Source organism: Chlorella variabilis (assembly GCF_000147415.1).
Source record: "Chlorella variabilis unplaced genomic scaffold CHLNCscaffold_18, whole genome shotgun sequence".
Classification (NCBI taxonomy): domain Eukaryota; kingdom Viridiplantae; phylum Chlorophyta; class Trebouxiophyceae; order Chlorellales; family Chlorellaceae; genus Chlorella; species Chlorella variabilis.
The window spans coordinates 919,590-936,260 of record NW_005435070.1 but is presented as its reverse complement, the minus strand read 5'-3'; the positions used below and the strand labels follow the sequence as shown (position 1 = coordinate 936,260).

The 16,671-nt window shown below is 68.6% G+C and overlaps 3 protein-coding genes across 3 annotated transcripts; 2 read left to right on the top strand and 1 right to left on the bottom strand.

Annotated features, from left to right (window-relative positions):
- Nucleotides 1–927: 927 nt before the first annotated feature.
- On the bottom strand, nucleotides 928–5,360 carry CHLNCDRAFT_26010 (hypothetical protein; the record flags this gene model as incomplete). The annotated part of the gene is made up of 14 exons (XM_005845292.1): nucleotides 928–1,170; nucleotides 1,333–1,493; nucleotides 1,707–1,937; nucleotides 2,166–2,223; nucleotides 2,413–2,473; nucleotides 2,642–2,897; nucleotides 3,104–3,191; nucleotides 3,378–3,478; nucleotides 3,642–3,759; nucleotides 3,940–4,152; nucleotides 4,357–4,428; nucleotides 4,627–4,803; nucleotides 5,054–5,142; nucleotides 5,330–5,360. The coding sequence occupies 14 exons, from the start codon at nucleotides 5,358–5,360 to the stop codon at nucleotides 928–930; spliced, it is 1,899 nt and encodes a 632-aa protein (XP_005845354.1).
- Nucleotides 5,361–6,732: 1,372 nt separating this feature from the next.
- Nucleotides 6,733–8,454, top strand: CHLNCDRAFT_53947 (hypothetical protein; the record flags this gene model as incomplete). The annotated part of the gene is made up of 5 exons (XM_005845425.1): nucleotides 6,733–6,752; nucleotides 7,066–7,302; nucleotides 7,522–7,685; nucleotides 7,890–8,232; nucleotides 8,349–8,454. The coding sequence occupies 5 exons, from the start codon at nucleotides 6,733–6,735 to the stop codon at nucleotides 8,452–8,454; spliced, it is 870 nt and encodes a 289-aa protein (XP_005845487.1).
- Nucleotides 8,455–9,024: 570 nt separating this feature from the next.
- Nucleotides 9,025–10,445, top strand: CHLNCDRAFT_137165 (hypothetical protein; the record flags this gene model as incomplete). Its single annotated transcript, XM_005845424.1, has 4 exons — nucleotides 9,025–9,100; nucleotides 9,338–9,529; nucleotides 9,767–9,848; nucleotides 10,043–10,445. The coding sequence occupies 4 exons, from the start codon at nucleotides 9,025–9,027 to the stop codon at nucleotides 10,443–10,445; spliced, it is 753 nt and encodes a 250-aa protein (XP_005845486.1).
- Between the last annotated feature and the right edge of the window lie 6,226 nt (nucleotides 10,446–16,671).

Below are 16,671 nucleotides of genomic sequence, written 5' to 3'. Positions count from 1 at the left end.
TCGTAGGGTCGACTCTCATGCAGCAGCCAGCAGCCTGAATGGTCGATGCAAAACGTGTTCTTGAGAGGCAGCCTCCCCATCCACTGAATGCTGAATCACCATTGCGGAGAGCTGCTGCACGTGTCCAGTAAGGGTGCCAACGCCCTTGGGCTCCCTGGCCCACCAACAGGCGGCGGCGACAGCTCAAGTCGCAGTAACGAGCACCCAGATGGGTTTGCCATGCACTGAGGGGGTTGATTCAGTCATGGGCGCAGCCCACTCTTCGGGTCCTGCTTGATCGGATGGCGGGATCGGCCGACGGCGGCGGGCATGCATGGGTGTGTGCTTGGGCGGCGGGACTTGTCACACGGCTGCTTGGCCTCGATTCACTGGGGGAAGGAGGCATCTTTGCCATTCAGGCACACAGGAAGGGACTGATGCCAGGTGCTGGTCAGCAGACGAGCGCTTGCAGCCCGAACTGTTTACAGCACGGGGGAAGGGCATTCGGTGGGGTTGGCGCCTGCATGCATGCGCTGTGTATCTGCAATCAAAGCAAGAATTGCATTATATGGCGAGGCGCTGCATGGAGCTGCATGCAGGGTTAGGAGACAATAGAAGAGATGGGACAAGGTGTGGGGCAAAAACTCAAAAACGTGCGCTTGCGCACAGCAAGCAAGCTCAGTTGGCGGCTTCTTCTCCAAGCCATAATCAGTGCGGGGGAGGCATCAAATGCGGTGTGCAAGTGCACCAACATGCGAGGCAGCGGCTGCCGGCGGCGTGCACGGAGCGTGCGTGCATGCGCAAGGCAGCGCACGGAGGCAGGCTGAGTTGAGCCTCCAGCGCCGCCGCCTTGAATAAGACTTTCTACCAAAATTACTGCCGTGTCGCCAAGGCCCGGGGAGCGGCGGTCGGCCTGCATGTGCCAGGCCAGGGCGCCATCCACACCCCTCACTTGCCGCGCAGCTCCAGCAGCACCTGCACCACGCCCGGGTCTGCCAGGGTGGAGGTGTCCCCCAGCTGGTCCTCCTCAAACGACGCGATCTTGCGCAGCACGCGGCGCATGATCTTGCCGCTGCGCGTCTTGGGCAGGCCGGGGGCCCAGTGGATGACGTCGGGCGCGGCAAAGGCCCCAATCTGCTCCCTCACGCTCATCACCAGCTCCTTCTTCAGCCCATCGTGGAAGTCCACGCCCTGCGCAGGCGGGTGTGTTGTGGGGCCCAGTGGCGCGTTGCGCACATCCAGTGTGGCAGCTGGGTGCCAGCAGCGCGGCCAGCGGCTGTCCCAGGCAGCTCCAGGCAAAGCAGCACACGCTCGCTACCACCGCTGCCGCACCACCACCAGGCGGCAGCCCACCTCCAGGAGCGTGACGTAGGCCCAGATGCCCTGCCCCTTCACCGGATGCTCATAGCCCACCACCGCCGCCTCGGCGCACTGCGGGTGCGCCACCAGCGCGCTTTCCACCTCCGCCGTGCCGATGCGGTGCCCGCTCACGTTGATCACGTCGTCCACGCGGCCTGCAAGGGGCAACAGGGGCACGGGTGGTGGGGACGGTGGAGCAGGATGGCTGCAAGCCAGGCGCGCAGGCCCGACAGGCAAACAGGCGGCTGCTCCCAGCACATCAGCACATGGAGCATGCCCTGCCCAGCCCCCACCCCACAGCAAGCAATGCCACCTACCACACAACCTGCCACCCCATATCCTGCAATGCTAAACCACCGCCGCCCCACCTGTGATCCAGTAGTACCCATCGCTATCCCGCCGGGCGCCGTCCCCGCTGAAATAGTAGCCGGGGAACGGCGCGAAGTACGTTGTCTCGTACCGCTCGTGGTCGCGGTACACGGTGCGGATGTTGGAGGGCCAGGACTGCGCGATGCACAGGTACCCCTCCGCCTCCCCCTCCAGCTCCCGACCCTTCTCATCCACCAGCACGGGCTTGACCCCGAAGAAGGGCAGCGAGGCTGCGGCGGGCGGCAAGGCAGGGCGGGCGGGCGGTGGGCGGGGGCCCGTGAGGCAGCAGGCCTGGGCAGCCACAGCCAGCACCAGCCAGCAGCGGTGAACCAGGCTGCCTTGCTCCGCACTCTCTGCGCCTGCGTGGAAAGGCCGGCTCCATCTCGCCACACATGCTGGCGCACCCCGCCCCCGTCCCCACACACCCCCGCAGCAGCACAGGAGCACAGCCCGCTCACCGCTGCCGGGCTTCTCGGGCCAGGCCGCCGGCAGGGGGCTGATCATGTGCCCACCCGTCTGCGCAGCAGGCAGAGGAGGCACAGGCACACAGGCACAGGCACACGACAGCATGTGAGCACAGGCTGGGCTGCGGTCAATGCAGGCCAGCATGCGCGGCCGCCCATCACCCAAACCCACTGCAGAGGATGGCCCTGCAGCCCATCCCGCCGCACTACACAAGGCCCTCCAATTCAGCCCTCCACACACCTCGGTCTGCCACCAGGTGTCCACGATGGGGCAACGCCCGTCCCCCACCACCTCGTGATACCTGCGGCAGTGGCGGCGATGGCAGGGTGGCGCAGCCATGCATAGCAGGCCATCAGGGGAGGCCAGCGCGCGATGCGATGGCAGGACAGGGCACCCCGCAGCGGCGACAGCAGCAGCAGATGCCAGCAAGCGCCAGCGGCTGCCCCGCCACCCCATCTGCCGAACTCACCACTTCCATGCCTCTGGGTTGATGGGCTCCCCCACCGACCCCAGCACGCGCAGGCTGCCGCGGTCGTGCTTCTTCACCCACTCCTCCCCCGAGCGCATGAGGGAGCGGATGGCGGTGGGTGCGGTGTAGAACTGCTTCACCTGCCACTTGTCGACCACCTCCCAGCACCGCCCCGGGTTGGGGTGCGTGGGCACGCCCTCAAACACCACCTGCGTGGCCCGATTGAGCAGCGGGCCATAGGCCAGGTAGCTGTGGCCTGCAGGCGGGGAGGGCGGTGGAAGGTCAGGGGAAAGGCTCTCTGTGCAGCAGCAGGTCAGGCACGGCGAATAAGAGGTGGCGGCACGCGGGCAGGCACACACGGTGCCTGCTTCGGCCAGGCAGAGGAGGTTGGGACATGCCAGCGCCCGACAAACGCCCACCGCGCGCCCCGGCAACGAGCCCAGCCTGGACCAGCCCACCCACCCGTGATCCAGCCGCAGTCTGCGGTGCACCAGTAGACATCTCCTGGCTGGATGGCAAATACGTACTTCATTGTTGTAGCCGCGTAGACCTGCTCAGTGTGGGGCGTGCACAGGTGTGTGTGTGTGTGTGCGTGTGGAGGTGCTTGAGGTGTGTGCTGTGTCGAGTAGGGGCGTGGCAGCAGAGGCGGCAGGTGGGATGCAGCGCCATCACGACGGAGAGCAGGGCCACAGCCGGCGCGGCAGGGGCGAGCGAGCTGCCAGTGTGTGGGGCGCACCATGAAGCCGCCGGTGGTGTGCAGCACGCCCTTGGGCTTGCCGGTGCTGCCAGACGTGTAGAGGTAGAAGAGGGTGTCCTCGCTGTCCATCCACTCCACCTCTGCAGCGGGGCAGAAGCAGGGGCAGGGGGTGGTGGATGGTGGACATGGGAAAGGGTGAACACAAACCCGCGCGCGAGCAGTGCAGCGAGGCGGAGGCAGGGCGGGGCCGCGCGGCAGCCGGCAGCTGGGGGAGATGCGGGCACGGAGGCGGCGGCGGCGCACCCGCGGTGTCGGGCTGCTGCGGGATGACGTCCTGCCAGAAGACGTCGCGCCCCGCCACCATGTGCGTGTCCTCCTTCTTTGCCGCATTGTCGTTGGCATACACGAGAACGTGCTCCACCTGCGGCAGGCAGGGCGCAGGCAGGCTTGGACAGGAGAACGGGAGGGAGCGGACGGCTGGCAGCTGCGGCGCAACGGCATGGGCCGCGAAGCCGCGGAGGCAGCCCGCCGCCAGCAGCAGCGGGAGCAGAGGAGCGGGAGGAGGGGAGGGCTGGCAGGTGGGGGGGCGGGCCGTGCTCACGTCGAAGCCCTGGTGGTGCGCGATGTCGCAGCCCTGGTCCGCAATCTTTTTGAGGCCGATGGCCTTGGCGCCGCGCATGACGGCGTTGCAGGTGATGAGCACGCGGGCCTTGCAGTCCTCGATGCGGCTGGCCAGGGCGTCGGAGGAGAAGCCGCCAAACACCACGCTGTGCACGGCGCCGATGCGGGCGCAGGCCAGCATAGCGATGGGCAGCTGTGGGGCGGCGCAGGGCGGGGGCGCAGCAGGCAAGGCAGCCCGGTCACGCAGCGCCGGCACAGCTCCTAGCATGGCTTGCCATGCCGGCCTCCAGGCCCCCATATGTTTAGTTGGAGAGCAGAGGATGAAGAAGCGCAGCAGTGCAGGGCGTGACGGTGCGGCCACGGCCGGGCGCCTGCCGCAGCTGCTGGTGCCACCCACCTCGCAGACCATGGGCATGTAGATGGCCACAGCATCCCCCTTCTTCACGCCCACAGACCGCAGCCAGTTGGCCTGCGCGGGGAGCAAGGCGGGGCACAGGGCGTCGGGGGTGGCGCTGCCACGAGACGGGGGAAACCCACCTTGGCGCGCGGCGCACGGCCATCCTCCGCTGCCTCGCTTGCGCAGCAGCAGCCCTCCGCCATACACACCATTTCTCACCACCGCCACCACCACCACCTCTTCCTGGTCCTCCTCAATAGATCCACTCACCACGCGGCAGACCTCGTCCAGCACTTGCTTGTAGGTCATGACGGCGTCACGCCCCACATCGTTGCCCTCAAACAGGAAGCAGGGCTGGGCGCCGTGCCCCTCCGCCACGTGCCGGTCCAGGCAGTTGTACGCGATGTTGGTCTTGCCGCCCTTGAACCACTCGCTGTAGATGGGGCCCTGCCAGTGCGTGCGCAGGCGGGGGCAGGGGAGGCGGGGCGACGAGGGGGGGACAGATGCGGGTGAGGGACAGGGAGGAGTGTGCCGGGCACGGCACACTGTGGGGTGCGGCGAGGCTGTGGCTCGGGAGCGGGGTTCCGGGAAGCGGCGCGCCCGCAGCGGGCGGGCGGCCAAGCGGCGGCCCTGACCGGCGCGTTTTTTTTCCTCCACCCAGGGCAGCTTGACCCAAAGCAGCTGGCCAGCTCCCCACCTTGCGGATGTCAAAGTTGGCGGAGTGGTGCTGCTGCGGGATGGGCTGCTCCCAGTGGAAGCTCTCCGTGGCCAGCTCCCGCCAGAAGCCTGCGGCGGGTGGTGGGCAGGCACGGGCAGGCAGCCAGGAGGGCTAGTCAGGAGGGCAGGCGGGCAGGCGGTGGTGAGCGCTGGCTGGCATGCCGGGCAGGACAAAGAGGGTCCCCGACGGCGGGCTGGGAGCCGCCAGCCCGTGACGTGTGATGGCAGGGACGGGAGGAGCAGGCGGGGCACCCACCGCTGGGGTCCTGTATGGACCGCTGGTACATCTCCTCGTACTGCCTGTGGTTGTGGATGTGGGCATGGTGGCGCACGTCCATGTACTGCCTGGACTCAGTGTGGTCGGCCACCTGGCGGGGGCGGGCAGTACGGCGGGACGAGGGAGGAGGCGGCGACCAGGGAGGTTGCGGGTGAGGGCTGGTGTGGTCGAAGGGGCTGCCGCCGGGCAGGAAGAGGTATGTGCCAGGCCGGGCACATCAAGATCAGCCGGCGGGTAAGCAGCGCGGGGTGAATGCGCCTGGCCCTCCATGCGGGGTGCTGCGGCCCCCGTGGTGGCGGCGCAGCCGTGCGGGCGCAGCGGCAGCTATGGATGGCGACAAATCCACAGCAAAGACGGGCGCCCGGGGGCTGTGTGGAGCCGGGCCGCACCTGGACAGCCTTGGTCACCAGGGCCTGGCGGGCCATGGGCCTGCCGCTGCGTGGCGCCCGGCGCTGGCTTGAGCTGCGCAGCGGGTCGGCGGCGGCATGGCGGGCTAGCGCCACCGGCTGGACCTTGCCTGCGGGAATGGTCAGTGCAGCGTTCAGCAGGATCCCGTGATCTCCCCATGTTAATAGGAGGTCAAGGGGGCGGCAGCTGGGCCGCAGCAAGGGTGGCGAGCCGTAAGTCATGCAAGGCGCGCTCCGATCCACTGCGCACCTGCAGCCCCCAGGGTTGTATTCTGCGTTGCACACTGCATGCTGAACAGTCCTGGAAGTGGGTCGAGGGATGCGGAGGGCCGTGCTCGAGACGGGGGGCAAAGATGAATAAACAGTGGAGCAGGGGGCCCCAGGCGGCAGTGCGCCAACCAAACTAAGTATATAGAGACTGGCAGAGAGTGCGCAGAGTGCAGCAGATTTGGGTTACGTTTGGTGGATTAGCAAGAGGGCCTGTGGACCACGCTGCGCTGTGCCGCCACAGCATGGATGCTGCCGCCGCCAGCCCACAGCAGTGGGCTGGCTCCTGCAAGGCGCCCAGTGTCCTGATGCCCCTAGCCTCTATACACCCAGTCATTGTAACTGAGCTCCGGGCCGACTGGCTGGGTTTGCAAGTTGATGCGAGGCTGACTGTGTGAAGGGGTGACTGAGTGGGGGCGGCCTGTCAGGCTGATGCAGCACCACAGCTGGCCCATAGCATTCACTTGCTGGTTGTGGGTGGAACAGACAGACAGTGTCCACACAGCGGCGCCGCGCCTTGCCCTACCGATGGCGGCGGGCGGGCGGCCAAAGAAAGCGCGGCGGGTGCATGCATGGGCCGGCCACCTCAAGAGCGCCAGGCACCCCCTTGCCGCCCAGATCCACGCTCCCTGTGACAACCCCTGCCTACCCAGAGAAACCCCAGCGACCAGCAGCTGCTGTGACCCAGGTCCCCGCCCTACACTCGCGATGGCGGACGAGGAGAACAGGTGGGTGCGGTGGGAGGCCGGGAGGGGCTGAGGTCGCGGCGTGGCGGCGGCATCAGGCGAGCGGGCATCGCATCACGAGGCGGGCTGATGGCGGGCGAGGCGCGCTTCAACGGCTGCCGCTCACTCACGTCGCGCCTCTGCTCCCTGCGGCAGGCCTCTTTGGGGGTCTGCCGCGGCGGAGGGCCTGGGGGCCTGTAGCGGCCGACGGCCGCCCCGCCCCGCCTGGGGCCTGCGTGGGGGGTGACAGCCGCAGCAGCCTGAGCAGCCTGGCATGCCCCCGGTGTCACAAAATTGGTGTGGGATGGTGGCACAGGTCGGCGGAGGCGGTGGCGGTGGCGGCAGTGGAGGAGGTGGCGGCGGCACCAGAGGTGGCAGAGGTGCTGGCGGAGGCCGCCTATGCGCCAGAGCCGGTGGAGGCTGCCGTGACTGCGACGGAGGAGGCAGCGCCCGCCGCGGACGACAGGCCCAGGTCGCGCAGCCGGAGCCGCAGCAGGAGCCGGTCCCGCTCCCGGAGCCGGTCCAGGCGCTCCCGCTCCCGCTCCCGCAGCAGGTGCGCTATGGGCGGGACCATGCCCCCGCTTGTTTTGGGCCCCTGGTTGTTTGCTGTGCACACCTGCGTGGAGGCCGTTCAGCTAGCCGCGGGCTCTGCAGCAGTGGCAACGCCATGCCTCGGTCGCGTGCATGCCCCTGCCACCTTGCCTGCCCCATGTGGAGCAGCCTGATCCCGCCCGGAGCTGACCCGCGGCTGGCCTGTGTGTGCTTGGTGCAGGGAGCGGCGCGACGACGGCGGCCACTACGGCGGCTCCGCGCCCCCGCCCTCCTACGGTGGCGACCGCCCGCCGCCGCGCGAGCAGGCCTGGCGCCAGGGCGACTGGGAGTGCCCCTCCTGCCGCTTCCACAACTTTGCCAGCCGCGACCGGTGCTTCAAGTGCGGTGAGTGGCCAGCTGGGCACGCCCCCGCATCGATCCTCCCCACCTGCCTGTGAGCCGAGCAGGCGGCGCTCCGGCTGTGAGCCCAGCAGGCGGCGTTTTGTTGCCTGGTCAGCCCCATTGCCTGCTCGCATTGCCCGGCAGGCGTGCCGGCCGCGCTGTGAGCCTCACGCCCCACCTTTCCACACCACGCCGCCCGCCGTGCAGGCTCCGACAGGTCTGGCAACCGTGGCGGCGGCTACGGCGCCGGTGGCGGCGGTGGCTACGGCGGGTACGACCGCTATGATGGCGGTGCCGGCGCCTATGGCGCGGCTGGCGGCTACGGTGCCCAGGGTGGCTACGGCGCCGCAGGCGGGTATGGCGCTCAGGGCGGCTACGGTGGCGCCACGGGCGGCTACGACGCCAGTGGCTATGGTGCCCAGGGCGGCTATGGCGCCCAGGGTGGCTACGGCGGTGGCGGCTACGGTGGCGGTGGTGGCTACGGTGGCGGCGGCTACGGTGGCGGCGGTGGCTACGGTGGCGGCGGTGGCGGCTACGGCGGCGCTCCAAGGTGGGTGAAGAGCTGGGCAGCTAGCTCGAGGCTGGCCGTCTCAGCGCCCGGCACCACTCTGTCATCATTTGCTTCCGACCCGCCGCGCCGTTGCTGATGCGCTTGCTGCCCCGCAGACCCGCCCCCGCCTTCCGCGAGGGCGACTGGTACTGCAAGGACTGCAACACCCACAACTTTGCCAGCCGCAGCCAGTGCTTCAAGTGCAGCGCCGCGCGCGACTGAGCCTACGCCGTGCCCTGGACAACCGAGAAACTGAGCAGCGTGCGTGCTGCTGAGCTGCGATATGCAGCTGCCTGGGCTGCTGCCAACAAGCAGCCAGGCGCCTCTGTGTGAGGCATTCAACCACCTGTGCACTGTGTGACCTGTCTGTGCCCCAACACACTATGTTGGGCGCCTCCCCATGCTGCCGGAATGACCCTGTCCGTGCGGGGTGCCCATTCTTTTTTTGGTCGTTATCCCTTCTTTCCACTGCTGCGTTACGTCCTCCTCTGTCTGAATTCCGTCTGTTGCATGGCCTTGTTTGACTGCCCCATCTGTAACGCGAGGAGCGAAATTGGGCGTGCGCGCTCGCGGCTGCTGTGACGTGGTGCTGTGCAGGCGCGGCGTGTTGCGTGGTTTGCCCTACTAGTGCTTTCGGTTCCTCATTTAGGTTACATTCTATTGCTCACATCCAGTGCACAGTAGACCAGTGCCGAGTCTCTGCCGCCGTGCCTCACGATGGCTTGAACCTGCTGCGAGTGCATATTTTGAGCTCGCTCCCAGGGATCGGCTGGTGGCACTGGTGGCGCCACAATGGATATGAGCACGCGCCAGAAGCTGGCGGAGCTCATACAGAAGGACATCGACCAGCTGCGAGAGAAGGCAGAAGGTAGGTGCAACGGGCTCAGCTGGCCGTCACCGGTGCTAGCTGGCTGGCACGCAAACACCGGTGATGGCGCCACCGCCCGCCGCCACCGCCTGCCGCCGCCGCCGCCAGTGCAACCGCCTGCTGGCCAGTTTCCTACCTACCAGAGCTTTGCCTGTGGTTGCTGCACACACCACTTCTTGCACAGCGCGAACCGAGCTGCATACTGAAATCAGATGCCTGCCTGCCCGGGGGCTGCAGGGCAGGGTGTGACGGCCTGGCTGACGCGGCCCGTGCAGCGCGAGCGCCCAAACGAGCGCTTCCTCATCAGCACCCTGCGCGGCGTGCAGGCCCACAACCGGCGCGCGGAGGAGGAGGAGATGTGGGAGCGCTACCAGCAGCGGCGGCAGCGCGAGGAGGGGGAGCAGGGGGAGGCAGCGCAGCGGCAGCGGGGTGCTAGGGGACGAGACGAGAGGCGGGGTAGAGAAGCTGCCAGGCGGCGCCACCGCTCCCGCTCCCGCAGCCGCAGCAGGAGCAGACATAAGCGCCAGAGCAGGCGCAGCAGCAGGAGCAGCAGCAGAAGTCCGTCTGCAGCGCAGCGCAGCAGGAGTGCCAGCGGCGGCGAGGACCGCCAGCTCCAACAGCCCAGCCCAAACAGCTCGGCAGAGGGTGCGGCGCCGGCGCCGGCAGGTCATTCCAGTGGTCACGCTGAGGAGGGGGGTCATGTGAGCGACGATGCCATCGCCGCTATGGTTGCCAGCAAGCGCAGCAGGTGCGTGGCGCCGCCTCGGCTGCTGCCTGTCGGCCAGCAGCAGACAGGTGCTTCCGGAGGCCAGCCCGCGCTGGCCCTGCGGCCCGGTGAATGGGCTGCTCTGCGAGGCGACAGCATTCCTCCTTCAACCAACTTGTACAGCTGCTGTGTCATCTGCTTGTGTGCCCGCCTGCCTGCCTGCCTCCCGCCTGCAGGGGCCGGGGCGGGGTGGGGTCTCGCATGGATGTGCCGGGGCCCTACTTGCCCTCTGGTGAGACTGCTGAGCTGGCCAATGATGACACAGAGTTGGTGCGGCGGCAGCAGCTGGGACCAGCTCGCCCGGAGTGGCTGCAGAGGCAGGAGCAGGAGCAGGAGGAGCGGGAGCTGATTGCCATGGGCGAGGCGCTGCAGCAGCGGCGGCGCGGGAAGAAGCAGCGGCGGCGGGGCGACGGCGCTCGGTCGGGCAGCGGGAGCAGCAGCAGCAGCGGCGGCGGCAGCGGCGGCAGCTCCAGCGATAGCAGCGCTGAGCGGCGGAGAAGGAAGCGGCGAAGAAGCAAGAAGGAGAAGAAGGTGAAGAAGAAGCGCAGGAAGCAGAAGAGGGTGAAGGAAGGGAGCTAGGCCGAGCGTGGCTTGCTCGCCTGCCGGCCTGCTGCGACTGACACTGTGGACCTGGAGGCACCCTCAGCGATGGCTAGATCCTCTTGCAGAATGTAACTTGTAGCTGAAAGTTAAAGGCAAGCTTTAGCTGAGCAGCAGGTTGAGCTGCAGGCCGTCTGTCCCTCGCCCTTCACTGCCCTGGACGGCGGGGGGCGGCCGCCTGGGGGCTACAGGGTCCAATGCTGCTCGCCATTCTTCTTAGGTATCAGTGTTTGCATGCTTCCCTCTGGCGACAAGCAGCACATCCAGTCCAAGCGAGGCGCCGAAACGAGCGAGCTCACAACGATCCACATGGCTGACCCCTCACATGCATGGGCGCCCTTGTGACTTTCCCTGCTGTCACATGCCCCTTGCGATTGCAGCATCGGCACAATTTCCAGCTATGCCTCGCTGATACAGCGACCTCCTTGGAAGAGGTTGGATGCCGACCGCGCGGCTTGCGCCCCTGTTGGCGAAGCTCGTCTTGCTCGTCGCAGCACATTCCGCACTCGGACAGCAGCCTGCGCAGGGTGAGGCCGCCATCACCTTTTGGCTGGGCGTCCCCCGTGACTGGGGCCGTCAGGCGCAGCTGTTTTTGCTCTTGATATGGTGCTGGGTAGGGCAAAGAAGAGGCGCGAAAGCCAGCGACAGCAAGCAGAGGGGTCCTCGCCTGTTGGCAGCGGTGGCACCTGGAGCGGCGAGGCGGCCCAACCAAGTCAGCTATGTGCTGGTGCCTGGGCTCATGGCACGATGTACTGAATGGACTGCAGTGGCAGCTGAGGGACTACACGGCGGCCTACAGCAGCCCAGCTCCCTCCATTTTGCTGCTGTGTCGGCTGGCACACTTGGCTGTTCCTGACAGGTGTCCCGCCACGCCGCTGCCTTGCAGACGCCGCAGAGGCGGCAGCGCTGCTGTCGCTGCCGGCGGCCTGCAGCAACTGGGATTCGGCGACGGCGGAGCTGCCGGGGGCGGCGTGGCAGGCGGGCACCGACCCCTGCGGCGCGGCTGACGCCAGCGGCGAGGCGTGGAGGGGCGTGAGCTGCAGCGTGGCGGGCCGGGTCACGGAGCTGGCGCTGGGTGGGCTGGGGCTGGCCGGCACGCTCCCCGGCCAGCTGGCGGCGCTGGGGTCCCTGGCCCTGCTGGACCTGGGCGGCAACGCGTTCCAGGGCAGCCTGCCGCCCGGCTGGCTGGAGGACGGCGGCTTCCCCAGCCTGGTCAGCGCGGACCTGGGCGGCAACAAGCTGCAAGGTGGGCAGGCTGGGGGTGATGCTGGGCAGGCTGGGGGTGATGCCAGGCTGGCGTGTTACGCAGCACGCGTGGGTCGGACGGCGCCCGTACCAGGCGACCCTTTGCCCCAGTCCTGCCACCCTGCTGGCATGCACCACCCAGACGCTCTCCCGGCTGATGCCACCCTCTTTGCTGCGCTACGCTGCGCCGCGCCCGCAGGCACGCTGCCGCCGGATTGGAGCAGCACCACGCTGGCAGCGCTGGACCTCTCTGATAACCAGCTCACCGCCGGCCTGCCGCCCAGCTGGGGTGGCGGCCCGCTGCCGGCGCTGAGCCAGCTGGCGCTGTTCGGGAACAGCCTGCAAGGTGCGGCCCTGCCGCGGGCCGCTCACCGCACGCAGCCAGCGCCTGGGATCAGGACCTTGCGTGCTGGCCTCTGGGGTGCCTGAGCATAGCTGGCCTGTCTTTAAAAACAAGCAAACAGCTGTTACGTGCCCGCAGCCTAGCCAGCCAGCCAGGCCCGGGCCTGATGCCTGGACGTGTGACGCTCGCCCCGCTTCTGTCCCGCCCATGTGCAGGCATGATCCCTATGCCCGAGTGGACTTCCGTATCGGCATTTGCAAACCCCTCTGCCACCGTTGTGCTGCGCCAGAAGAACGCGGGCATTTGCGGTGAGCCGCCTGCCGTCGTGAGCGGCATGGAATCGGACTCAAAACCATCGCCCCTGCCTCTGAGCAGGCAGCCATTCGGTTCGATGTGCGGTCCTGGGTGTGGCGAGCTGCCCGCTCTGTTTTGAGTGGCCGGCCCAGGCTTCTGTGCAGGCCCCGTGATGCCCCTTGACCCCCAGCTGTTCCCTGCGGGCAACGTGGACCGGAACGCCACGCTGGTGCGTGCTGGCGCGCCTCGCTCATGGGCGCTGCCGTCTTGCTGCTGCTGTGTGAGCTCCCCACCCTGCACACACGCCTGCCCCGGCCTCACGCTGCCCGCCGCCCACTTGTTCCCGCAGATCCCGGCCGCCAACCTGATGCACACCGGCGAAGAGATGACGACTCTGATTGTGAGCTGCCGCCCCACAACCTGAAGGGAATCAGCACACACCTTGCCTTCGTCTGTTTGCTTGAAGCGGCGCATGGCTGTGCTTGGCACAGCATTGTACCCTCGGCTCGACCTGAGGCGGGGTGCCGTGCTGCCCACGCTGTGCATGCATCTCAGCATGCGGCGCTCACCTGCCTGGGCACCCCCCTGCCCCGCCGCCCCTGCAGCTCACCCAGCGCGACCTGTTTTCCCCCAACACCAGCGTCACAATCACCAACTGGCTGGGCTCCTGCATGACCCCCTGCGACCAACGTGAGCGCCAAGCCCACACCCCTGGTCCTGCCCTGGACTTGGTACCGGCGGGCGCGTCCAGCATGGCGGGGCTGCGCTGCCACAGCAGCTGCTTGTGTTTGCAGCGGGCAGCACGATGCCGGTGCTCTTCCCTCCTGCTTGCCTGCCTGCTGCCTGCAGTGTCGGGAGGGCTGGCGCAGGCGCCCGCGGGGGTGGCGGCGGCGGGCCTGCCCTGGCCGCCCTCCATCACCACCAACCTCTTCGACCTGGGCTGGCAGTACAATATGACGTGAGCGGGACGCAGGCGGGGCGCTTGCTGCCTCTGGCACAGCAGGGACATGCAGGCGGCCTGTGGGCCGCTCTCTCCGCGCGGGCCCAAGCGCCTGCTCCCCTCTGCGACACGCCGCCCCATGCCGCCCACGCTCGCGCCCCTGTCCCTGCCGCGCTCCCCTGCCCCTGCCTGGGGCCCTGCAGCATGGCAGACCTGGCGGAACTGAACCCTGGAGGCGCCTGGATGCAGCCCGGCGACGAGCTGCGCCTGCCCTGCTACCCCGCCCAGGGCGCCATCGCCTTTGCGTACTACGGCGGCGATGTGGCCTTTGGCCAGTTCTCAGGCGGCAATCAGCTGGCAGGACCTGAGGGCCTCCCCGCGGCGATGGCGGCGGCGCGGGTGAACGCCGGCATCCCAAACACGTGAGGGCAGCCGTGGGCGCCGTGCTGCGTGCAGCAGGCGCGGGGTTGCATGCTGGTACCGGCCGCGGTGCTGTCTCCCCAATCATCTGCTCATGCCCCCCACCCCACCCCACAAACGCGCGCGCACACACACACACACACACACACACCACCACCACCACCACCACCATGACTGCATCCAAGTACACGCACACGCATCCACGCTGGAAACTGTTACCTGCGGTACCTGCACCCCACCTGTCCCGCAGCTTCCACTGGCCCTCCATCTACACCGGCAGTACCGCGCCCGAGGCCCTGGGGGGCGGCATCGTGCAGCCAGTCTACTGGTTTGCCGACATGCTGGCGCCTTACCACGTGAGCCACCCCGCCGCTTGCCGGTGGCGCGTATCCCCGCCGTCGGCGTGGCCGCGCCTGCGCTGCCGTGCTGCGCTGCTCCGCGACTTGCTGCGTCGGGCTGGGGGTCACCGACTGGAAAGCACTCCACCCGTGCTGCCGCGCCATCGTGGGTGGCTGTTGGGCCGCGCCCTGCCGCACACGTGCCAGCACGTTCACAGCCGTGGCTGCTGCCTCTTGCTGCGCAGGTGGCCAGCGTGCTGGTCACCGCGGGCGCCATCTCCACCAACGTGTCCATCTATGTGGGCAACAACAGCACCTCTGTGCTGGCCAACACGAGGGTGGCGGTGCGCTCCCAGCCCGCCGCGAGCAGTTGCAACACGCGCATGCAGACAGCGACGCGCGCGCTGAGCGCCGCTCGCCCGCTGCCTGCTGCTACCTGCGGGGCCCCAGCATGGCTCGCCCGCTCGCCTTGGCTGCCTCGCACGCTCCCACCTGCCCGCCCCCCTCGCCTCCCTACCTGGTCGCAGAGCGGCATCAACCTTGCGGCAGGGCAGCAGCTGGCATACCCTGGGTGGGGTGTGCTGGGGCGGTACATCATCCTGTACACAGGCATGCTGGAGGAGGTGGGTGCGGGGCGCTGCGCAGCCTTGCTGGCGAGCTGTGCGTAGGAGTGGTGTGAGAGGTGTGGGGCTGCCTGGCATGCTCTGCGGCCATGCTGGTGATGGCAGTTGCATGCGGGTCGGGTTGCGGGCTGCGGGTTGCGGGCTGTTTCCCCGTGCTGCTGCCGCCGGCCACTTCCGGCCTGGCCCCACCTCCACGCACACCTCCGCCGCCGCCCTCCCACGGCCTCTCCTGCCCACCTGCAGGGCTCCATCAGCCTGGACGATGTGCAGGTATACACATACGAGTCCAACGCCGCACACAACAAGCCCGTGGCCGCCTCGGGGCAGAGCCCCGCCAACCAGACCGGCGGCGGAGCGCCCCCCCTCCAGGCGCTGGTGGACAACAACGTCTCCACCTGCATCTGGCTGGCCGGCGGCGCCGACGACAGCCCAGGTGGGAGGCCCCCCGCACCTGCCTGCCGGCCCGCACGCGCCGCGGCCGTGGCGCGGAGCATCCCGCAACCACCACCATCGCACCACCACCACGCCTGGTCCCCCAGTCATCGCCCACCACCACCACCACACTACACCCCCCACCTCATGAAAAGAACACCCCCCGCCCTGCGCTCCCTGCCCTGCAGCCTATGCCACCGTGGATCTGGGCTATGTGGGCAACGTGGGGTCGGTGGTGGCGGTGGCGGGGGCCGAGGTGGCGCTGGGCACGCTGGCCCGAGCCTACGTCACGCAGGCGCCCGACGAGCCGCTGGCCGACTCGGCGGCGTGCAGCAGCGAGGAGCGGGAGCTCTGGGCGGGGGCGTGGATGGTGGGGGCGTGCAACCGGCGGGGGCGGTGAGCGCGGGCCCGCTGCGCTGTGCTGTGCTGGGCGTCCTGTGATGTGTGTGTGCTGTGCCGGGCCCGGCTGTCCCTCCTGCGCCCTGCTGCGCTGCGCTGGCGAACGATCGAGACCGAGGGCTGCTGCCGTGTGCTCCCCCGCTCCCGCCCCACTGCCGCAGGTATGTGACGCTGCAGGTCCTCGGCACGGCGGGGGAGGCTAGGGTGCAACTATGTGAGCTGCAGGCGGCGCTCACCCTGCACCCCGAGCCCCCCAGCAGCGACGACGACACTGACGGCGGCGGCGGCCTGTCTTCAGGTGCCATCGCCGGCATTGTGGTAGGCGGGCTGCTGGCAGCGGCGCTGCTGGCGCTGGCTGCGACGTACCTGTTGTGGCGGCGGCGCTGGCTGGCCCACCAGCGCAAGATGGCGGCACTCAAGGCAGGCAAGGGGTTTGATCAGGAGGAGTGGGACCGTCAGCACGCGCCAGACCTGGAGAGCGGCAGCAGCAACCAGACCAAGCGGCCGTCCTGGGACGGCGGCAGCGGCACGGCGGCGGCGGCGGCCGGCGTCAAAGTCGGCGGCTTCGGCGGCGGCAGCGGGGAGTTGGAGGAGGGCGACGTGGAGGCGGGCGCAGAGGGCAAGGGTGGCAAGGATGCGGCGGCGGCGGGCGACGGCAAGAACGGGAGCGGCAATCAGCAGGCAGAAAAGGCCGGCGAGCACTCTGAGCTGGCGCTGCTCAAGGAGTTCTTCCGAGGGGTGAGCGGGTGATGAGTGGATGGCGGGCGGGGCCGCCCACGGCGCTACCGCTTAACCGGCCCCAGCCGCCCAAGGCCCGCCAGCGCAGCGGCACGCCCAGCAGGCGCCGATCGCAAGCGCCGCACCGCTCACGCTCACAGCTGCCTCCTGCCGCCTGCCCCTGGCCCTGCCTGGCCCCGCCTGCGCCTCGCCTTGTAGCTTCTTGGGCGGCGCACTTTGGAAGACTTCTCCGGCACCCTGCGCCACCGCAGCCAGACCACTTCCGCCTTCACCATGGTCAAGGCGGGCACTGTCAGCAACGCGGACACCGACCTCACAAAGCTGCCCCAGGGCTTCTCTGAGGGTGAGGCCTGGGTGATGCAATCCCTGTTGGGCATGCGTGCACGCCTGCCGCGCATGCCTCCCCTCCCGCGGTGCCGCGTTCACACCACGC